Consider the following 24061-nt stretch of genomic DNA (forward strand, 5'->3'; position numbering starts at 1 on the left):
CCTGAAGAGGCTAAGCGTCGCTGGCTGGCGTGCGGTTGCACCGGCCCTGCGGCGAACATCCCCCCCCCCTGCAATAACAACCGCCCGCTTCTCCCCATCAGAGTTCAGAGGTCAGCCACCTCTCTGGCCCCAATAGGAAGCTGTTGGGAGAACTGCTTCCACCCCGTCCCGTCCCTTCCCTCCCTGTCGGTCTTGAACGGCCAGCCGCGGCGTTTCCTCTCGTTTTACTGCTTCATCTCAGCCATGCGTGCCAGCTTGTGGATAGAATCAATTTCATAGTCAGATGGAAACCGAGTGTTCTGACTCCTCTGGAGGAGGCGGCGGGGGGTCGCCTGCAGGGCAGGATCCTCAGAGCAGACGTATGGGTGGCAGGGAACAGAGTGAACCGGGGGCTGCACACGGAACAGAATACAAACAACTAGGGGGTGGATCAAAAGAGGCATGTTGGGGGCGGACATGGAACAGATTTCAAACATGTTGGGGGTGGACATGGAACAGAATAGAGACATGTTGGGGGTGGACATGGAACAGATTTTAAACCTGTAGGGGGTAGACATGGAACAGAATAGAGACATGTTGGGGGTGGACATGGAACAGAATAGAGACATGTTGGGGGTGGACATGGAACAGAATAGAGACATGTTGGGGGTGGACATGGAACAGAATAGAGACATGTTGGGGGTGGACATGGACCAGAATAGAGACATGTTGGGGGTGGACATGGAACAGAATAGAGACATGTTGGGGGTGGACATGGACCAGAATAGAGACATGTTGGGGGTGGACATGGAACAGAATAGAGACATGTTGGGGGTGGACATGGACCAGAATAGAGTGTGTATCGTCACTACTGAAGTACTGTGTAACAAGTGGCTACGTTCGCTAGTTTGGAGCCCTACTCGAATTTGTATTTGAGTGTTTTTTGTGTTTTTCTTTGGTTTCATGCAATGATGCAGAGGGAGGAAGAGAGGAAGAGCATAGGTTTTGCTCTCATAAATACAGAGGGGAAGATGAAAGATTGCAGATCTCACGGTCATGCTCGTCACAGAAGAATTGAACCGTGGGAACAGTGCTGTGCCAGCCCCGCCCTTACACCGCCTATGTGTCCGCCTCTCTCCCTCCCCCTCCCCCTCCCCCAGGTGGTGAAGTTGAAGGGCCAGGTTCTGTCGGTGATGTACCGGTTCCGCATGAAGAACCGGGAGTGGATGTTGATCCGGACCAGCAGCTTCACCTTCCAGAACCCGTACTCGGACGAGATCGAGTACATCATCTGCACCAACACCAACGTCAAGTGAGTAGCCGACCGAACCCCCGACCGCTGACCCACTGGGGGGGCGGCCGCGAGCCCACCGTCAGCGGGCTTACACCACGCAACAACACGGACCGATGTCATCGGTATGTCATGGATGCATGGCGTAGACTTGCTCTCTGCCCTCCATGGTTGTTTAACTTCCTTTTGAAGCTGCGTAGCGAGTGGGAATTATAACTGCATGCAAGCAACAATTGGAGTAGCTGCACAGGAGAGTTTCTGAATCACTGCATCACTTCTGGATAATGGGCAGAGTAGCAATAGGAGGTTAAGATGGAAAATTGTCTTTAAAATCATAGCATAACTCTGCCTTTATTGTTTATTGTAATACAGCACAGTTGGTCATTTCTATTTTAAAAACAATAGGGATAATAGAAATTCAAATCCTTCACAACTAAATATATACGTATATACATATATATCGATTAGTAGTTCATGGTGTGTCCTCTTCTGGTGGGAAATCCTGCATTTACAGTAAGGGACAAGTTATGAATGAAAATAGTGGTTAGTGCGACTGCATCTGGGCACTCTTCGCTCTGAGCAACCAGAGTTGGGTGGACACTGCAGCCCAGTAACACACACTCTCTTGTGACTTCCATCACTACGTCGTCCGGAGTCAAACACTACTGCCTCTCTCCTCGACCGGGAACCAATATTTACTCTGTGCCCGCCGCGTAAAGAGAGCCACTGTCTCGACGCCCTTGCTCGCTCCTCGCCATGCCCAATATAATATTGACCTAGTAATATTGATCTGCGAGCTGTTAACACGGTATTGGACCCCGGAATCCTAAGCAGGCCCGGGCAGGAAGTCAATAGTATCGGGAAGGGACGTTGATTACTATCGTGTGTGCCCATCGTCGACGTGTTGCTGTGTTGTGGCACTGCCGTGTTGTAGTAATAATAATAATAATAATACATTTAATTTAGAGGCGCCTTTCAAGACACCCAAGGTCACCTTACAGAGCATATAGTCATCATTCAAAACTATGTAAAACAGACTAGGAATAAAAGAAAAACAGAGGTTAAACATGAAGAATAATAATAATTAATAACACTCAAAGACACCTAAAGTGAAGGGGGGACCTCACTAACCACCACCAATATGTAGCACCCACTTGGGTGATGCACGGCAGCCAATCGGTGCCAGAACGCTCACTACACACCAGCTTGAGGTGGAGAGTTAGGGATGATGTGTATTGATATGCTCTAAGAAATATATGTATACAAAAGAAAAATATATTACTATAGCATCATTTTGTGTCATTTACATTTACATTTACATTTAGGGCATTTAGCAGATGCTTTTATCCAAATCGACTTACAATAAGTACATTTGTCATAAGAAGTGCATCAATATATCGCTGTCGGTACAGAAAGGATGTTCATAGAACCAAGTGCAAGTACAACAATCGCTAGACTAACCAATTCCCCGTGTTACAGCAATGATAGCAGCTACTGCATTTGCTACACAGTTAAGTACTATGATACAATACAATACAACACAACACAATACAGTGTACAATGGTGGCCAGAAGGGGGAGGGTGGCTATGCAGTGTCGAGGTGGACTCTGAACAGGTGAGTCTTGAGTCTTTTTTTCGGAAGATAGTGAGCGACTCTGCGGTCCTGAGAGCGTTGTACCATAGTTTGTTAGTGGTTTGCAGAGGTCGCTCATATGCAGACCGCGGCCCGGGTCTGGACCCAGACATGGTCGTATCCGGTCCGGACCTATAACCAGACCTATTAAGAATTATTCCCTTTCGACTGAGACATTTACAGCCTTTAGGCCACTGGTTTACGACCCGTGCCCACTACCTCCGTCAGTTGACCGTTGCCCATTGACTTTGAATGGGGACGGACGCGCAATGCATTGTGGATCCGTCCGTTCAGTTGGAGCGTTCGCCACCGTCAGAAAGTTGAAAAATGTTCAACTTTTTCGGCAGCGACGGTTCCGTCATCCAATCAGATCGCGTATGCAAATTTAAGCACTGTGACGCGACTCGGGCTCTGACGATACTGGAAAGCGGGAAAGCGGGTCATCTTGCCTCGCAACAAGCAGGAAGAAGCGGGAAGAACCCGGCGAAGCGATTTGATTGGCTGACGGATGCCTCTGCAAAGACTACTCCCCCATCCGTCAGCCACGCCTTCCCACGTCCGTTGACTGACGGTGCAGTGGGCATGAGGCGTTAGCGGCCCAAGAAAACTGCCAAAGGAATCCGTGCATTCCGATAAGCTCTGCGACCCAAATCACTGAGTGTGACGTGCAAACAAAGGGGAGAGACAAGAGAGCAAAATAAACAGTGGAGAAAGGGCTTTCAATCAACAACGGACAGACACGAGACTGTGGCGTTTATACATGTTGACCATGTTCGGCTGCACATCCAGCTCTATCTGTGATTAACCACATTTTGTTAAAGGCTCAGAAATGAGCACCTACACACGTGTATGAGAATGGAGCTGACACCCTTCCAGCCCAGATTTAAAATCCTGGCAGGACAAGATAGAGCTCACCTCTCTCAACGAACCATAGAAAGTGGGCGAGTGGGATGTCACTTGTATGAGGGGTAGAATGAGGAAAATAGCTGTTAAAGCTGTCGACTTGTAAAGATGTGTTCAGGTTGTTGATTATACAATTGTTGATGCTGTTAATATGTGAAATGGAGTTTACCAAAAAAATGAAATACGGAAACTGAAGCTATACTATTTCATTTTTCTAAAAGGAAGCACCTTATTTTATGATGCAGATTTTTCAAAGGCTCTCTGCTCTGTATTGCATTTTAAAACGCAGCCCTTATTTAACTTGGAAAGACAACAGAACATGTTTTAACATTATTGGAGTGCTAAGTATAATCCCTCCAGCTCAATGTGAAAGCGTGACGATAAAGATTGTTGAAATAATATTATCATAATTAAAACGTTGAATTTCTAAAGTGGTTCAATTGGTCAAAGAGTGTTAACGTACAATAGCAAAAACACCCATATCACGTTAGTGGCTTTCAGATCCACTCTTCAGCCTAAAAGTTTCCCAACACATTGTCACCGAAGTGTGAGAGTAGTTCTACTTCCAATTATCACAAAGCAAATGGGTGGTTTGAACATTTCTCTGCAGGACCCGGCCATAGATCACACAGGCACTGCTGTGGGGAACGGATCGCCATGAAAGGAAAAACATCACTACCTCTTCTAACCACGTTTACGTAATCACCAACACGTTATTATTAGGAGGTGGAACTTTTTAGTGTCTATTGAACTCGTTAGAACGTCGAAATAGCTGCTAAATACGTTCATTATTCAAACCCTTCCAAAACCCTTAACCCTTTTAAAACCATGAATGCTTTGGTGGCTGTGGGGGTTAATGGCTTGCATATCCCGACACTGGACAGCAGCTGTCAAAGGTGCTGCTGGAATGTTTAAATAATGTTTGAATATCCAGCAACAAAATCTCATCTCATACTTGGCCACTTTGAAGATGCCTCAACTGAGGCGCTGACGTGACGCGTTCTCTGACGTATAGCACCCTTTCATATATACTTGATCACTGGGATATTCGGACGTAATGTAAACCAGCCTTCTCCCTTCAGTTCACAAGTATCCATAGACCCAAAGAAAATAAGAATGTCCTTTAAAATAAAACTTAAACAAAGCCTTCGAATACTGACTTGAGATTCGAATACCTACCTAACGTGCGAATATTCAGGCCCGGCCGTAATATATTGATACTCAATCTTTTCATAAGACTGTGATAACGATATTTCATCAATTCTATCATTCCACCCAACCTTGAAACCACTAAAAGTTATCCAATTATCGAATGAAAATGGAAACAGTGTCGCCATTCACTGCCCCCGCGCCGGCCATTCACTCCCACCGTGGTCTCCGGGCGCCGTAATGGCCGCCGTGAATCGAAGGGGGGGGGGGGGGGGGGGGGGGCCGTGGAAGACAGATTTAATGTGACAGTACGTCGGCCACGCAACGCCAGCCGCACCGGCAGGCAGCGGAGCGCAACTGTAGGGGGCAGTGGTGCCCCTGCTGAGGTTCTCCCACCACAGGGAGGGGGGGAGGGGGGGAGGGAGGGAGGGAGGGAGAGCGGAGAGGGAGAAGGGAGACCAAGCATGAACGCCGCAGCACCCCACTCAACCCCTCCCTTATCTTGTCAAACGCGTTGATGGCCCCGCCCTCCAGCGGCCTGTAAACACCCCAGATTCACCAGAGATTGGGGATGGATATTGACAGATGGTTTGTTTGTTGTCCCCTTCCTCCCCTCTCTCTCTCCCCAAGCTCTCCCCCCCCCCCCCCCCTCCGTGGCTATCTTTCTCTATCTCCCGGTGCATGTGTGTCGCCCGTGTCTTGTCGTTTGTGTATGTAATGAGGCGTTGCGTGATTTTGAGGGGGGGGGGTCCATGGGATTCGCTCTTTGGCCGTACCATGCGTCAAGGAGACCGTCATATCGCTGTGTAAACAATGTCGTCTCTATAAAGCCTGTTTGCGTGTGTGTGTGTGTGTGTGTGCATTGAGACTGGTTTGTGTGTGTGTGTGTTCGTGTGCGAGTGCGAGTGTGGCTGCATTGATGAGCCTATGTGTATTTATTTATTTATTTTTTACTCGCGTGACGAACAACGTGGGTATCTCTTTCTTTCTCTCTCTCTATGCATTGATGCCTTTGTGGTCTGTGGCGCATAAATACATACGATCACTTTGGGTATGCTTAGCGGCAGAGGTGAGAGCCATGAGTCCTGGTATTAGCGGAACGCGGGGAAGATTTATGAGGGCCTAGTTAAAAGAAATGGAACTCCATTTATCAGCAGGCAGCAGATATATGAGCATCCCCCCCCCCCCCCCCTCCAGGCTCACAGCAGCCCCCTCACAGCAGTGCCCTATACATGCACACCAGCTAGTCAGCACACACACACACACACACACACACACACACACACACACACACACACACACACACACACACACACACACACACACACACACACACACACACACACACACACACACAGTCACCGCACAATAAAAGCACACCGGAGAGCCAGTCGATATGCAGGGAGATAGTTGGTCGGTACATCCATTTTTGGACTGATATTTTGGACAGACGCTGCTGTTAACCGTATTAGGGCTCCTTAGTCCTACATGCAGCTCCTAGATGGATGATTCAGTGGAAGTGTTACAGCCCTGTACCTGGTAATTGTTGACTCACTAAGCTGGGCATTCAGCAGGTAATTGTCCCTTGTGTGTCCTTTGCCTGTATTACAGCATTGCAGTGCTTGATTTAAGGCGCGGAATCGCTCGACTGCAGCTTTGCAGCGGGTCGTCGGATCATCTTTTGATTATTCGCTGATTTCGGGTTGCACGTGCCTTGGAGTCTGACCGCAGCAGTCCCACGTGTGTGCGTGCAGCTCTCTCCATATTAGCCTGGTGAAGTCTGCGTACACCTTGTGCTCATATGGATCAGGACAACATTGATGGCTGGCAGTTTTGAGGAAATCGAGGATGGCGTACTAGGGGGCGCTGTGCCACACAAAGGACTCAGCCCTGTGTATGTGTGTGTCACTCCTGCAGTGCTCCTCCACTGACTGCTGCTTTGCAGGGGTGGCTCAATCGGTGTGCTTTTCTTTGTGCTCTGCCCTGAGATGGAAGTCGTTTGTGTCCTTCTCCAATTGGTCGCCGCTCTTGACCTAGATGTGATGCTATTTACTCTTGTGGGCGCATGCGGAATAGGCGAGGAGAATCTGCAGCCTGATGCTTTCCCGCTCTCTGCAGAGAATAAACAGTGCAACGGGGTAAACTGTGTTCTTTGTGGTTTGTTGTTGTGGTCACAAGTCCTGCAATTACTCTGTCGCTGTCCATTAGTGCCTGCCATTTAGTTTCCTTCTCCTTCAGCCCCACCGCTCACAAAGTCCAAAGCCATTAAACTAGGATCACGAAGCCAAATGGTACAACCCCCCAACCCCTCACTAGCCCTCGCGGAGGGCCAAGCTTTTGATTCGACGGGCTGTAAATGGATGATAGTACTGTGCCCGTCCATCCCTCTCTCTCTCTCTCTATCCCTCCCTCTCTCTCTCTCTCTCTCTCTCTCTCTGTCTCTGTCTCTGTCTCTGTCTCTGTCTCTGTCTCTGTCTCTGTCTCTCTCTCTCTCTCTCTCTCTCTCTCTCTCTCTCTGTCTCTCTCTGTGTCTCTGTCTGTCTTTCTGTGTCTCTCACTCTGTGTCTCTCCTTCTTGGTCTCTGTCCGTCTCTTTCTGTCTCGGTCTCTCTCTCTTTATCTCTGTCTCTCGGTCTCTTTCTCTCGGTCCCGGTCTCTCCCACTTTCCCTCCGTCACACACGCACACAGACACACTCAGGCGGATATCCACGGGCCAAATGGCCATCTGCGGAGGCCATGGACAAACACAGCCATGCCCCATGGAAGCCATTCCAGCAGCAAAAGCCCTAATCCCCCTGAATTTCAAGTGTCGGGCTTAAGCAATAAGAGGCCATGGCACACATCTCCACGCCTCTCCCTCTTTTCACACGCATGCGAGTGAGCCAGCCCGCAACCGAATCTCGCTGCGGCTGTTGTTGTTGTTGTGGCCGGTCCAAGGGGCTGCCAGTAACAAGAGGCCGGGCTAGCATCGCATCGGCCGCTGCAGCACACCACGTCCACACGTTGAGTGCTCAGCACATCCTTCAACGTGTCTTCCCTGTGTGCAGATGGCCCCCTGCGGCATCCTGGCAGAGATAACAAATTCCACAACTCTTTATTGTGTTTGCACGCAGGTGAGTGCTGTCACTGCAGAAAAGAAAACAGCGACAGACGGCTGTGGGGTTTTAAAGATGTGGCGTGTGTGGAATTCTAGTGGCATTCAGCGGAACGGACTTGGCAGAATCGGAATATATTACGCATAAGTATGTTTTTAATTAGCGTATAATCCTGTGAATATATTTATTTATATCGACGTAGGGGAACGGGTCCTCTTCTCTCTCTCTCGAGCGAACCTCGTCACTCGCCACTCGGGAACAGGGCAGGCCGTCGTAGCTTCTCGTTCGTCGTTGGAGAAGGGACGATTTTATGGGGGGTATTCAGTTTGTTGCAATCTGCGAGCTCCCCCCGCCCTCCCCCGAATTTAGTGATGCCACTAAATTCTATATACTGCACCTTTAATGTTCACAACACTTATTTTGAATATAAATCACATGCAGTCGAGGATAATCACGCCAAGGATGTGTGTGTGTGTGTGTGTGTGTGTGTGTGTGTGTGTGTGTGTGTGTGTGTGTGTGTTTGTGCGATTTATGATAGATATTAAAGGATCTAGCTCAACGCTAACCCGCCGATACTAACCGAGCGCTTGTGGTTAAGGGCCTGTCGGTGACGCATTGACATAAAGAAGATGCGCTTCGTCTCACTCCACTTCTGTGTTTAAAACGCAACGCTTTCACGGCGCAAAGGATGATCTAAGCCAAGCAGGAGAGATGGAGAGAATCTGCTAAAAGACGCAATAACAACAGAATTCAAAAACAGAGTGTGTTTGGAAGTAAGTGGGTACATTAGTTTAATTTGCACGGCAACCAAATGGAATCTGCGTAATTCTGGAGTGTGTTTAGTTGCCATGCTACTAATGAGCCAGAACACGAGCGAGATATAAATGACTTCTCTACCAAAAAAGGATCTGTGGCAATTTCTTGGATAAGAGATCGAACATCATTGCCTCAGTCCATTGGATTAAGGGTGTTTGTGGGATTTTCAGTGTGTTCCCACAAATTTCTGCCGTTTCCAGAACCTCTGAGCTCTGCTGATAACCTCTAGAGAGAGGACAGCAGTGCAGGCATTCCTACAGTCAATGGAAGGCCTCTGTGCGCAGTTTTAACCATATTCACACCTGAGGTACTACAGCATTCAGACGCAACTGAATGTGTCTGAGACAATTGGAAGCCTCCCCTGATGTTATCATGGGTTTTACTTCCACTCGTTTTTTTCAAGAGGTTTTTCAATCTCATGGTTATTGGTGCATTCGACCTCTGACTCACTCGTCAGATTCAAGCTCCATGTTGTTTAAAGTTGCAACATGAAATACCCCCACCCCCCCTCCAAGTGAGTAGGCGGGAGTCATTCAGAATAAAAACAACAAATAACATTGTTCCGTCCACTAACTGGATGTGGAGCTGCAGGACGCAAACTAACGTAGCCGGGCTGGCTGATTAGTGGGTGGGAGGGGTTTAGGGGATGTTGATGGTAGAATTCTTGTAAACAAAGGGAGCCGTATGGGCTGGCAGCATTTCTAATTTGCATAATACATACATACATACATATATATAGAGTGGGTTTTAGATAACATTGAAATCAATAGCGAACAGCATTGAGGACATATATGCCCATGTAATTTTAAGCCACACCGTTTTTTGAAACGTTACTCATCGCTGCTTTGCTAAAACAGATAGGGAACCTGATTGAAAACAAAGCTGAAATCCCGCCTAATCTTAGAATGATTGATGTTTCGCCGGATGATTTAAGTTAGGCTAGGCAATTTTGAGAAACGAGCTAGTGTAAACTAGAGTAAGAAAAAACCTTGACTATCCCTCCAGGCCTCCCTACAAAGCCACTCGCCCAAACCATATGACTATCCCTGGTCATGTACCATGAGATTGCGGGGCATGTACATGATTTCTTTGACAGAGCGATTGATTGCGGTCAGGATAAATGTGACTAAAAACACGAACGGTTTCCATTGTATGGCAACAGATAAGATCTCACTCTGTCTGATCTCAACCAATTACCAGAAGTTCCAGTAACAAACCAGTTATTAACAGGGATGTTTGTTTTTATGAGGAGGGTGAGGCTAGAATGTACAGGGCTAGATAGCAGGCAGAGACACACACACAAACATATCTAAACACACAGCCCTGATTCGTATTTATTATGAGACTTCTGAGTGCTTTATATTATCCTTTGCTACTATTGGTTGATTTAGAAGACCTTTTTGTGTGATTTTTTTTTTTTGTCACATTCCATTAATGAGTAGGTAGTCAGCAAGGCATCCTGCTCAGGGATATCTGAACTGTTGATATTTGGTTTCGAACTCAAACTCTTGGCTCAGAGTCAAACCCCCCCCAAACCCCCATTCTATCCTAATCCATTTGCATTTGTTCAGTGTAGTTCTCTCGTGGTATTCAGTTCCTGGGTGGATGGTAATGGGTTGGCAGGGTGTCTCTGGATGCCTCCACCGGGGTCTGGTCTTCAGGGCTGGCACCAGATGGTTCCTGTTCCTGACGGTTCTTTCTGTGTTTCTGTGTTGCTGTGCAGGCAGCTCCAGCAGCAGCAGCAGGCAGAGCTGGAGGTCCACCAGCGAGATGGACTGACTGCTTACGATCTCTCTCAGGTAACGCCGCCCGCCGTCCCGTCCATCACAGGTACCAGCTGTAGAAACCATCGCAAACTGCCAAGATACTTTCCAGCAAAATATGTTTAAGGTGCAATGTGTGAGGCCAACTGTCGAATGAGTCATGAAATCGGGGGCCGAATTGTAGCAGAAAGTTGTGCTGTCCACCCCTGTTGTAAGAAACTAGGAAATGCACAGTTCCTCCCCTTTGTTATCGTATTCTGCTGATATTTGGAGTTAATTGTTTTTGTATTTTAAATAATAATTCTAATCATCTTACGCATTGCATCCTTAAAGCTACCATGCAATCTTATTGTAATAGAAAATGACGACAAGAACGTGTTCATTGATTTAATATTTAATGCAGTCGCCTCACAATCTTATTTTCAGTTTTTCATTTGATTTGCGTTTTTTTGGCACGCGAGCCGGACCGCATACCGTTCAACCTGAGAGACGGGTCGTCATGCCGACGGGGCTGATGCAACGCAACGCAACTTTGAAGTGGATTAAACTCGCTCGATAGTAGGCGCGTGCACGTGCACGGTCGTGGCACGTGCCCCTGCGTCTCCACATACAATGCGTGGCTGTGTGCTCCATCTCGTCTCGTTATGAACCCCCCCACGCCCCCGCCCCCTGAGTCACCCCCCCCCCCCCTCTCACGTTCTCTCTTTCCGCAGGTGCCCGTCACCAGCGTCGGAGGTGGAGTCCACGAGGCGGGGAAGAGCATCGAGAAGACGGAGGCGCTGTTCTCCCAGGAGAGAGACCCGCGCTTCTCCGAGATGTACACCGGCATCTCTGGCGGTACGATGAAACGCAAAAAACAAACGCACTCACACGCTGTGCATGATCGCCGATCGAGACGCACGCACAAGCGATCTGCACCAAACATGCAGAGAAGCAAACAGGCACGCACGGACATACACGGACAGGCGTGTGTGGGGATACCCGTCCTTCATGGGCTCACTGCTGCCCATGTGTGTCTGATTATGAACTGCTTTGATAAGAAGATTGTGTGTGTGTGTGTGTGTGTGTGTGTGTGTGTGTGTGTGTGTGTGTGTGTGTGTGTGTGTGTGTGTGTGTGTGTGTGTGTGTGTGTGTGTGTGTGTGTGTGTGTGTGTGTGTGTGTGTGTGTGTAGCTGGAGATAAGAAGATGATGGCTCCAGCCTCCACAGCTGGAGGACAGCAGCTGTACTCTCAGACCTCCCCCTTCCAGCAGGGACACTCTGGGAAGAGCTTCAGGTACACCAGTCACACCTCCTTGATATCAGGCCGTGGTTCCCAACCTCCTTTGGCCCGTGACCCTGTTTCTAGCTCTGGAAAGTTTGGCAACCCCCGACTTTTAACATTTTCTGCATCTGATTCCACTCAGATAGTTTTTTAATCAAATCCCCATCTGCCAGTAATATCATGTCCCGGTGACCGTAATCCCATTGATCATCCACATGCTAAATGAGTGGTTGTAGTTTACTTAGGCTATGAATCATTAAGCCGTAGGCTGAGGGGGTTATTATGTTTTTGTCCTCGCATCATACCTTCCCGAAATTTCACCATGTTATACGATATATGACGCTGGTTGTGTAATAAACAAACATAAAAGCTGAACTGCTGTTGATAGAAGGCCTAGTAGCATGTATGTCAGTGTGTCTCATAGCCAATATGAATGTCCAACATCTTTGGAAGAAAGATATGGTGCTACATGCACTGCTGTTAAGATATCGGATTCTTTGAATGCACCACCACGGCAGCACAATACTGCCATCGCTTTCACATTCAGCTCATCGTTTTACCATGGGGTAGGCAGGGGTACCTATAGGGAACAACGCCGGCCCGGGCCAGCCAGTAAGGGTTGGAAAACTAACCGATTTCGGTCTCAATAACAATGCAATGGCAACGTCTTTATTTTGGACTATTTAAATATATATCCCCCGGTAAAAACGTATCATCACATATCAACATAATCAAAAATGTCAGCAATGTCCTGCAAGCTTATATTCATATCAGGGGACCCAAAGCTAGCGGTTCACACTCCCAAGGTCGGCATCCATGTTTGAGTGGATTTTTCCCATTGCCAGCCAAAGGAATGTGCTGGACGGTCGGTTGGTTGGGTGGTATCTCTGGGAAAGTTAAACAGCAGCTCATTGTTTTGACTGACGCCGAGTTTGCTGGCATCGTTTGAAATGATGAATACAGACAGAGCTAGTTGAGGAGCACCCAAGGGGTTCTATCATGGCGACTAATCACAACAAATTGTTGTCCCGTGGTGAACTAGACTGCCGTCACAAACCACTTTATATATGGATTCTGTTTAGTTTTTGTTGATATTCTTTAGAATGCTCACTGTCAGAACTCGGGTTATGCTAGCTACTCTGAAAGGCATCATTGTTTTTCTGTTTGTATATTGATGTTTTTCTTGGCGTGTGGACGCTTTGCCCCTACAGTTCCTCTGTGATCCACGTGCCAGGCGTGAATGACATCCAGCCATCAGGCTCGTCCAATCAGAACCTAGCGCAGATCTCCAGACAACTCAACCCCGGACAGGGGGCCTGGTCAGGGAACAGACCCCCCTTCTCTGGACAGGTGAGCCCATGAGAGCCACTCTGAAGATGACAGAGTGGTCAAATTGACCAGGATTCATATGCAATAACTTCCAACAGTATTGTAGTGCGTGTTCACTGGCACAGTGGGATTGAGTCTGTTCTGTAGGCCTGTTTGGTATGTCACTGTACGTCTTGATGTCCATTCCAGTCTAATGGATTCATTTATTACTTGGTAACTTCACAGGTTTACCTCTGCGTTTACAATGCAGAAACAACTTCAGCACAGTCATTTGAAAGTTGCACTTTCTGGACTGTTCAGTCCACGCATCCGTGCAATGTATCCAAAAGTTACTTTAGACGTTAACACAAGATCAGGCTGCTAAATGATGTGAGAGCCTCACCCTGGCCTGTCCTTGTGTTTGTGGGAGACAAGTGAAAAGTTCACATCCCAAATATTTGTCTTGTTCCGACAAGAGAGAAATTCGGTGAAAAAGAATTATTGAAAGGATTGGAATTTGTGCTATTCAATCTGCAGGCTGAAAGTGACCATACTATCGGTCTCTCAATCTTTCAATGACACACACACACACACAGAACCGAATAGATGCTGTTGTTATCTCTGCAGATGTTCTGTTGTGCTTGCTCTGGTTCTGTTTGTGGAAAGGAGTCTTGGCTGGATTTAATCAAGAGAACAGCTTCAGGTGCAGGAACTGATAAAAACATGTAAAGTTTATATTCATCCCATTGCAAGTTTGTAACAATAGGGGCCATGGTGTTACAGTAATAGCAACGTCAATATTGATAGCAATACAAGGTTAGATTGTTGAAAGGAACTTTATGATGTTTACTTAGGTTATTGTTGCTCAATAGGTCATTTTTCTTGCATGTGTTTTGGATACCTCAAATCTCTGAACGGCCATACTGACCAGTAAAACAATGAATCATGTTTCCACTCTTTAAGAATAAGATGGAAAATATTACAGATGATATCATCAAATTATTACTTGAAAAACAATCTCCCTTTTTCCCCTTTCAAGTTCTCTCTAACTATTTATTTATTTATCTATAAATCTCCTTGCCTTGTATCTGTAATGAGGCACTTCAAATCAGTTGCTTTGCTTATTTTGTGAATTTACATGCGCATCGATTCTTCTTGAACTTTCTGGGGTAAATCTCCATTTCTTGATCCACTCACTGAAAACTGCTTCGGTCAAAAGCGTCTGCTAAATGGATGTAATGTAATGTTAAAGGTTGGTGGAATTTCCCCATGCGTTCATCGACACCCCCCCCTTAGGCATAGCCCAGGGAAGGGTTTTCAAGTGAACTGAAGGTTAAGATAATCCACATTCATTAGTCATTAGTGATTAAGTAGGTGTTGCGAATCTAGCTCAAGGATGCCCACAGGTACCCTTCAGACATTTGGGATTGTGGATCTCCGTACTGTTCAGATTGGATTTTGAACACCTGAGTGTCTTCGCCACCCCCCCCCCCCCCCCCAAACCCACCCATCCACGCTGCATTCAACATTGATCATGTGACACACGATGACACGCCTTGCGGCACTCCAAACGTTCTATCCTCTGGGAGAGATAAGGGAGCCTTCCTCAGCTACTGCTGTGCCCCACTCATACCTCCTCCTGAAGCTGTAGTTTAGTGGTCGTGTGACACCGGGCGTCCAGACGGTCAGCTGAATGCTGATCTCCTGTCTTTGGGACAGCAGGGCTTCGCCTTGGAATCACTAATACGAGGCCCTCCCCGTTTCCCTGGATACCGCTGTTGCTTCGCTCCATCTCTCAAATTTTTGGTTGCCAGGCAATGGAGTCATGGGCCCTATAGTTGGTTTTGTGCGTGTGCGTGTGTGTATCTAGTGCGCGTGTGTGCGTTTCAGTATGTGAGTGTGTTCGTGTGTGTGCCCGTGTGTGTGAAAGCCCGAGGAGAGCAGTAGTGTGTCCAGCAGCATATGGTTCTTAACAGGCTCATCCATCTTCCTTAGCCCGGCCCACCAAAGCATGTACCAGACACACACGCACACACACACACACACACACACACACACACACACACACACACACACACACACACACACACACACACACACCCCCTCACGTCACTATAATTCCACTGAGTTAGGATGAAACCTAACTCAACATCCTCCGCTAAAACCTACTGTCTGCCGAGTCTCGAAGCAGAGTTTGTTTGAGCAAACCCGACCACGAGAGCCCCCCCACGCGACGGCTCTGGGCCTGATCCGCCGTGGCTCCGCGGGCAGGGGGGGGGGGGGGGGCTGTGTTTGGAGTGGGGGTGTTTATGCGGCGTCTGCCCCTCTGCCCCTCCAGACCAACAAGGCCCAGTCCAGCCCCTTTGGCATCGGCTCCGGACACAGCTACCAGGCGGACCCGGCGTCCTACAGCCCCCTGTCTTCCCCGGCCACCTCCTCCCCCAGTGGCAACGCCTACTCAGGACTGACCAACCGCAGCACAGCCTTTGGTAAGAGATCCCGTGTCGATTGTTCCCACTGCTTTTTGTCAATTTTAGATTTTACATAGGCAAGGCAAGGCAACTTTATTTATGTAGCACTTTTCATACACAAGGCAGACTCAAAAGTGCTTCACGTATAAACATTGTCATGCAATAAAATAAAATGATAGATAAGTAAAAGAAAACGTATGCAAAGAAATGAGTAAAATAGAAAGTGCAATGTATTTAAGATCAGATCAACAGTCTCTCGGGTATCCGCGTCGGGACTCCAACCCGACCTAAAGGAACTTGGTACTTTCTCTGGGACTCCAACCCGGATTCTAGTAACCCTTATCCTTTCTCTCTGGTATCAGATCATGTATCTTTCTGGTAAAAATAGAAAATTCAATTGAAAGTTAAAAAGGCTTTTTAGTAAGTAAAATTGAAAATTGTACAAGTACATAGGTACATAGGTACTTGTAGCATTCAATGAATCTCACCTTTAAAGTGCGTATTGGAAGTTAATGTTTTTAAAAATATTTATACATAACATTCTCTGAAAATTGCTCTTTGAAATTAAAATGCAGGATTTTATCAGTTTAAAAAACTATATTGGCAAAAAATCCAGTTTTAAAGTGACTATTTTGAGCAAGGCTTCAAAAACCGTTGTTTTTTTATGTGATACGTCAAACGCGTCATATTACGTAGGAATTGGTAGACGCGGTCGCTGTTGCTGCCTCAGCTCTATGCGTAGTTGTGATAGTTACCGCGGTGAGGGGTCTTGTATTCCCCCCCCCCCCTGTGGTTTTTGGGTTTTTCTAATCGACGAGATGAGGTTTTGTATCTGTGGGGGTTGTTCCAACTCCGACCTCCTGTCCGACCATCTCCGATTTCACAGTTTCCCCGATCGGAGAAAGGATGGAGCAGGCTTTCGAGCCTGCAAACCCTCACGTTAGTTGTACTCACTCGTTCTCCAGTAGGGGCATACACACGACCTCTTTGACGCCAGGGTTGTTGGCCTTTTCACTGGAGCAGCGCTGAAGGTCCCAGGTGGCCAGGCGCACCGCGGCCCGGCCGTCCTGCGGGCCCGGTGCCACGCGGGGCCGTAGGGACACCATCTGCGTGGGTCCTCCCGGCGGGAGGTCGAGGTCGTCGCTCCGGAGGCTGAACGAGGTTGGGCTCGGATGGGACCGACCCGTGTAGGTCAGCCCGATCTCCACTTTAATAATCTCCAGTTTGGTGGCGCCTATCGCACTCACCAGCGCTAGGTCCTCCACCTTCTTGAAGCCCCCGATGCAGTCCCGGTACTCCACGATGCTCCGCGCCACGGGGCGGTTGACCCCGGGCAGGGTCATGAGCTCTTCCTCCGTGGCCGTGTTGATGTTCAGCCGCTCCTGGTTCACCATAATTCTCCTGACACCACAACTCTATCTCCCTCCTATTGCCATGGTGTCTCCCCCTTTTAGGTGGTTGCTGTTCTCCCTCACGGCTAGCTGGCTCAAAATTGTACGGAAGTGGTCTGAAACTGTTATCCATTGTTGTTATGTTGCCTATGTAGTCTATGATGATTAGAACGTCCGTCTACCAATTCCTACGTCACGCTCGAAAACGAGCGTTTGAGATGCAGAAGTAAAATTGTATCACAAAAACGGCTCAAGATGCCACTTGTAGTGTAGATTTATTAATAAAAACTAAATAATCGTGTATTCAAAATTTTTTCCTATATGATTCTTCACTGCAGTATCTAACTTCCAATACGCACTTTAAGTTCAAACACACACCCATGACGCTCTGACGCCAGAGTCCCCTGTCTGCCAGGTTGGACCGCCACCTGGGGCAGGGTCTGCCTTGAGGTCTATGACTGCTAGGACTTTACAGACTTAGAAAAGCCCCATAGTCTGGCATGGGGATCGACCTTGTGATCCTCACTGAAAGACAACTGCATCCCCTTAATGCCTTCTGACCGCCAACCAACCCCCACAGAAAGACCTAAACAAACTCCCCTTTAATAATGGTATGCATTCCTTGTTCTGTATACAAGGGCATTGTTCCCTCTGCTTCCTTCCTCTGACGCCTTGGCTGCAGCGGGATTGACTGGATCCTGGGAGGGGGGGATGGGGTTGAGTCCTATCTCGGGTGTATCTTTAGCCCATCTCATTTGGATGCCTTGATTGACAGCCCAGCCCCATTAAACCCCCCCCCCCCTTACCACCGAGCAGGCAAAGACACGCGGAAACCGTGCAACGTAATGGCCATGAGCTCATGTCTTTCAAAACACTTTCGGGTCAAAAAAACGAGACTATAAGTACCGCTGCGCCACGTATAGATTGTGAGATTGCGCCAGTGAATAAGAGGTAATTACAAACCCAGACAATGCAAAAGTTGCTCAGGGTGTCTCAGGGCTCACATGTATCACTCAAGCGTGTCAGGCTAATCGCGGCCTCACACGGAGTTAATGGCTCCCACGCCACTCTCCGGCGAATACCGCCGGGGGCCGCCGCTGCCCCGCGGGGCCGCTCCCGGCCCTCGGCCCACCTTTTGACAGCGGGACGCCGCATTGTGCCGAAGAGTTACAATACAAGCGTATCAGCCGTGGTCACATTTCCCGCCTCGCGTCGAAGCAGCGCCGAGCGACTCCCCCGTGGTCGGGTTGGACCGCGGCTGGCCACGCCAACGCCGGCTAATGTGTTTTCTGTTTAAAGTCTCGAGTGGAAAGAAACACAACGTCGAGTTTGATATACTACACTTTGTACAACAGTACAAGTTTCACAGAGCGGTACTGACGCACCGCGTTTACAATCGTGATGTTTTACGTTTTTCGCCGAAGCGCGCCACCTGTGTGTAATCCTCCGCACGTTGGCGTGATCTGACGCTCTGTGTGTGGACGGGGGCGTTGTCCTCTACAGCTGGAGTGGAGGCTGTCAGCGGCAGCAACAGCAACGGAGAGAGACACGACTCTCTGTGTGCATTCCCCTCCGCCGAGCGACTCATTTATCTCTCGTGCGTCGACTGCGCAGGAAAGCCCTCGCACGACAAGCTCGTATTTCTTCTGTTGATGCTTTCCCGGCTGTCACCCCCCCCCCCCCCCCCCCCCATCACCCTCTCTCCCCCCCTCCCTCACTCACATCCATATTTACATTCTTGTGTTTTCTTCCTTGCCTCTGTAAACGCGCTTAGCGTCAGCCTCCTGCACCCTCCTCCCCTAATTGCTCTTCATCTTCAATGTTCTCCTTCTCCTCCCGCCCTCTGCGTCCATCGCACTGACACGCCTCCCCACGGCCAACCTCTGGGGGGAGGAGAGGAGGGGAGAGGAGGGGAGCTCAGAGTGTTGATTGTCAAACCGCGGGCGTATTCCATGCGCCAGGCGGAGCAATCAGCTTAACAATCTGTCTTGCTCTAATGGGCTTGGCGCTCACTTTTTTTTTTTTTTTTTTTTTTTTCTCCATATAAGCTCCCACAGCAGCCCTGCAGCTATTGGGCATAGGGTGGATGGGTGTGTGCGTGCGTGTGTGTGTGCGTGTGTGCGTGTGTGTGTGTGTGTGTGTGTGTGTGTGCATGTGTGTATTTGAAGAGTTGAGCTACAGATAGTATTTAATTTGCTTGTTCATGTTAAATATTTTTATTAGTGTGTGTGTGTGTGTGTGTGTGTGTGTGCATGTGTGTATTTGCAGAGTTGAGCTACAGATAGTATTTAATTAGCTTGTTCATGTTAAATATCTTTATTAGACTGTGTGTGTGTGTGTGTGTGTGTGCGTGTGCGTGTGTGTGTGTGTGCGCGCGCGTGTGTTAGTGCCAGTGTGTGTGTGTGAGACGCAGTGCGAGGAAGAGAGGGGGCCGGGGCCTGTGAACGCTCCCTCAGCCAATAAGAGGGTCCGGTGTTAACTGGCAGCGCTTCATTACACACTCAGTATTTGCCTGAAAGTCCCCCACTCAACACATCCGCAGTCCTTACGATGGCAGCCGCTCTGTGGAGCGAGGCGGTGGGCAGTAACCCGCCGCGCTGTGAATGCCTGCGCGTTGGATGGCCATTACTGGCAGTGAGCATGATACAGAAGCGTAGCCTTGCCAGTCATTTGGAGAAATGATTTAAGAGGATTTATTGTCCGTCCTCCCATATCGGCGAAAAAAGTGGCAAGTGCTTTCCGGCGGATCTGCCAGAGGACAAGTACATTTGATTGTGGCTGCAGCGCGACCTTTTGCTGTTAGTCTTTTGTGTGGGTGTGCTGATGTGTGTGCACATGTGTGTGTGTGTGTATGTGTGTGTGCGTGTGTGTGTGTGTGCATTGTGGGTCCAAGTGTGGTATGTGTGTGTGTGTGTGTGTTGTGGGTCCAAGTGTGGTATGCGTGCGTGTATATGTGCAGTATGTGTCCTTTTTGTGTGGGCCTTACCAACTGCGAGTGTGCATGTAGGCAGGGTTTGGTGTGCCCACGCAGCTGTGTGTGTGTGTTTGTGTGTGTGTGCCATCACTGCAGCCCACGTGTCTGTCTGACATTAAGACAAGGCACAATGCCACAGTCATGCCAGGTTCGGGCCCTACTCCCAGGCCTGTTATTATGATCCTCATACCAGCAACCCCAGCATTCTGCCTTAACCAGGAATGCCTCAAACAGACAGTCATCACGGCTAGAGTATCGCCACGGTCACTGCCGTGGCGCCGCTGACTGGGCGGCGGCCAGGCGTGTTGACGTTTGAGATCCAACAAACAGCTCTGTGTGTTACTATGACAGGTGCTGGAGGTGAGGTTCAAGAGTTGCACGGAGAGGGACTATTTTTGAACAAAAACAAAACAGGAGAGAACCCAACTAACGTCCCTGATCGGTCGTGAATAAGCAGGGAGTGAAATGTTAATGGTGTCGTACAGAGGCAGGCGCTTTGAGCTTGAAACATGTTTATTAAAGGACTTGGGTCATTAAAGAGCAGGCAGGGGTCCTGACTCCCTGCTCAGGGGGGCTAATGGTGTGTTCCAGATGCCTTGTACACCTCCCGCACAAGTATCTCTTGTAACGTCATTTCCTGGCATGTAACACTTATAGCGTTCATGTCGTTGGCTAGTCATTGTTATTGTTAGCTACATTAGCCTCTATAGCAAACCAGCTCGAAAACAAACAACACAACTTTACATTGTATTGCACACACAGCAAGACCGTGCAATGAATAAATTGGTGATCGGAATAAAGTAGAAATGTAATCAAGTGTGTAAGAGCATTTAAAAAATTACATTAAAATTACCAACGTAGTACAAATACAAATACAAATAAAAATAATTCTCTGGACGGGCGCAGACATTTTTGTTGTCGAGTCGCCTCACTGAACTCGGTCTACTCTCAGAATTCCGAGTGGGACCGACCAAAAGGGGGACTCCTTCCGTGAAATGCCGCAAGAGATTCCCCCACTTATGTGCAGGTGGTACACGAGGCATCTGGAACACACCACAACAGTCAGAGTGCAAACCTCGGGCATCAATCCCACAGCCCTTCTTCTGGGAGTGCACCACCCTCCCCCCACTGGACTGTCCTCTCTCCCCAGCACTTGGGATTGCCCTCTTGTGCTTGTCCTGCTGCTGAAGGGCCCGAAGGCCCTTTTCAAAGCGGCTCTCATTTCATTCCCTGCGCGTGTTTGTTTGTGCAGATGTGTCGGGGGAGAGCAGCCAGAGCGGGGCTCAGTTCCAGGGGCGTCCCAGCGAGGTGTGGTCCCAGTGGCAGAACCAGCACCACTCCCAGCAGCCCGGCGAGCAGCACACACACCCCAACCCCGGACAGACCGAGGTCTTCCAGGTACGGGCTCTCTGTCTCTGTCTCTGTGTCAGTCTCTCTCTCACTCTCACACACACACACACACACACACACACACACACACACACACACACACACACACACACACACACACACACACACACACACACACACACACACACACACACACACACACACAGAGCCCCAACCCCGGGCAGGTCCAGGTCGTACACCCTGGCACCCACACACACGCACCATACACACACGCACGGACAATCCCACCTAAACACACACAGGGACCAAAAAAAAATCCTTGGACACACAAACACAAAAGTCTCTCTCCTGTTTTGCTTTCGTTCTGTCGTTCCTCCCCTCCTTCTTTATCGCTTCCTTTCATTCCTTCCACAAACACACCATGCCCCGTCACTTCCCAGACACAGGCTGTGCCGGTTCTCGGGCCCCGGGGCCGCCCGTGGCGCGTTGGACCGGGCCTCCAGCACACAGGCTGCAGTGCTTGGCCGGGCTCCAGAGACAACATCATAGCCCGGCCGGGGCTAGCCTCTCTCTCTCTCTCTCTCTCGAGCGGCGACCCAGAGAACCCGTGATCCCCCCCCACTCACCCCGCCCTCTCTTCTGTGTGTCTTATCTCTCTGTCTCTGCAGGACATGTTGCCCATGGCCGGGGACCCCACCCAGGGAACGGCCAACTACAACATTGAGGACTTTGCTGACCTTGGCATGTTCCCGCCATTCTCCGAGTAGCCGCACCCTCCCCCTCTTCCCTCCCCCCTCCCCCCGCCTCCCCTGTTACGGCCTCACCCTCCTTCCTCCGAATCTCAAAAGTCTGTTTTTTGTTTTCCCCCCGTCTCTCTTTCGCTCTCGCTCGGCCGAACCCTCGACATGCGGCCGAGGAGCGTAGCGGGAGTGGTTGCGTCTCTTCGATGGCCTTCGCGCCGCAAAACCTTCCTTTTTTAACGGCTTTTCCGCAGAAAAACACACACGTGCAACGCAGGGCGAGCACGCACCCACCTCACACACGCGGCGTCAATGTATTACCACGCGTGCCGCCCGTACGGGGTGCGCGTGTCGCCCCCGGATGTTCCGTTTCGGTGTGTGTGTGTGTGTGTGTGTGTACATCCCTCACACACTCTGCGTTCCTTCCCCCCCCCCTGTCTCCATGCCCCCTCTGCAGTATGTATAGCTCATTGTAACGCGCGTACCTCATTCCGGTAGTAGAAGAAGAAGATGATGATGATGAAGAAGAAAGCTTCAGTTCAAAAGTGTTGTCCATGTTCCAGAAACACGTTGATATACAAAGTGTACCAATGGGTTTATTTCCCACTCCTACTCCTGACCACCTGGTCCATTGTTCAGTGTCTGTCTCTCTCTCTCTCTGTGTGTGTGTGTGTGTGTGTGTGTGTGTGTGTGTGTGTGTGTGTGTGTGTGTGTGTGTGTGTGTGTGTGTGTGTGTGTGTGTGTGTGTGTGTGTGTGTGTGTGTGTGTGTGTGTGTGTGTGGAGGGGAGCCGCAACTTGCGCACAACTTATTTCTTGACAAACAGCTAACGCCGCACCAGGGGACAGAGACGGTGCGGTGACACGCCCGCCGCCCTGGGGCCCGCCGCCCTGGGGCCCGCCGCCCAGGGGCCCGCCCCCCTGGGGCCCACCACCCAGGGGTCCAGCCACCGGTTGTAAATTCAATAAACACCTATCAATAAAGACTCAAACTATCGTTTCGATGTCTATAACCCTCGTCCTCGTCCTCCACCTCCTCGGACATCACCCCACGGTTCCCAGGGTATAGAAGACACCCACGAAGTAAGCAAACGCACACACGCGAACAACAAGCTGACCGCTTACAGTGGCTGAGCTCAGGCTTAACGTGCACTTCATAAGCTACCGTTCGCTACTCACCAGCCTGATGGGGGGGGGGGGGGGGGGGAAGGAAAAATGGGAAAGAAAAAAAAAATCACGCCATACGGTCAAAGCGCAGTATTTACTAGTGTATTTGGTGTTGCTCTTGCTACTTGACTTTATTACTTTTCAATTATCTTTTTTCGACTATTAACAGAGACTGAATAACACTTTATAGAGGGGGCGGGCGGGCGGGGGGGTCTTTTACACAATAGATTGTATAAATGTGTACCAGGGCAACACAAAACAGGAAATTGTTGAACTGATCTTGGAAATCCTTTTGTTAAAAAAAAATAAACGTCCAATCAATGTTTGTTTTTGTAAATAATGTGATTTTTATGTTGACCTGTGTTACTTTTACACAGTACATGTTTGTGTAGGTTTTAATGATATCATTGTGTGCAATGTGAGTACATATTTAACTATTGGTATGTAGTTAGTCTGTTAATTGTACATTGAGTTCTAGACCTGTATAAATTGTGTAAATGTGACCCATTATTTTGTGTAACAAATTGTGCTTGTGACAATAAATTCTTATTGGAAATGTGTCTTCCATCATGGTGTGAGGCTATATAATGCATTTTATACATGCCAATTGTTGAATGGGAAGTTGGAAGGGATTCCTTAGGTCATTTAATGCGTTTTCAGTGTTTGTAGAGCACTATGCTAAACATTTCCTGTATCTCCCTAGGAACTATCCCCACTCATCATAGAGAGCCCGCCTGTTTGTATTCAACACCATCTGGGCTTGACCTCAC

General features: G+C 48.9%; 1 protein-coding gene across 4 annotated transcripts in view; it reads left to right on the forward strand.

Annotated features, from left to right (window-relative positions):
* arnt2 (aryl-hydrocarbon receptor nuclear translocator 2) overlaps positions 1-23847 on the forward strand; it is a 56935-nt gene extending 33088 nt beyond the window's left edge. For all 4 annotated transcript variants that reach the window (XM_060070762.1, XM_060070763.1, XM_060070764.1 and 1 more), the window contains 8 exons: positions 1140-1291; positions 10590-10665; positions 11343-11466; positions 11802-11904; positions 13104-13242; positions 15539-15689; positions 21289-21434; positions 22055-23847. In XM_060070762.1, coding sequence (XP_059926745.1) covers positions 1140-1291; positions 10590-10665; positions 11343-11466; positions 11802-11904; positions 13104-13242; positions 15539-15689; positions 21289-21434; positions 22055-22153 — 990 coding nt within the window. In that variant the 3' untranslated portion in view covers positions 22154-23847. The remainder of the gene's footprint in view (positions 1-1139; positions 1292-10589; positions 10666-11342; positions 11467-11801; positions 11905-13103; positions 13243-15538; positions 15690-21288; positions 21435-22054) is intronic.
* Positions 23848-24061: the final 214 nt, after the last annotated feature.

The sequence above is a fragment of the Gadus macrocephalus genome, chromosome 14, assembly GCF_031168955.1.
Source record: "Gadus macrocephalus chromosome 14, ASM3116895v1".
Classification (NCBI taxonomy): Eukaryota; Metazoa; Chordata; class Actinopteri; order Gadiformes; family Gadidae; genus Gadus; species Gadus macrocephalus.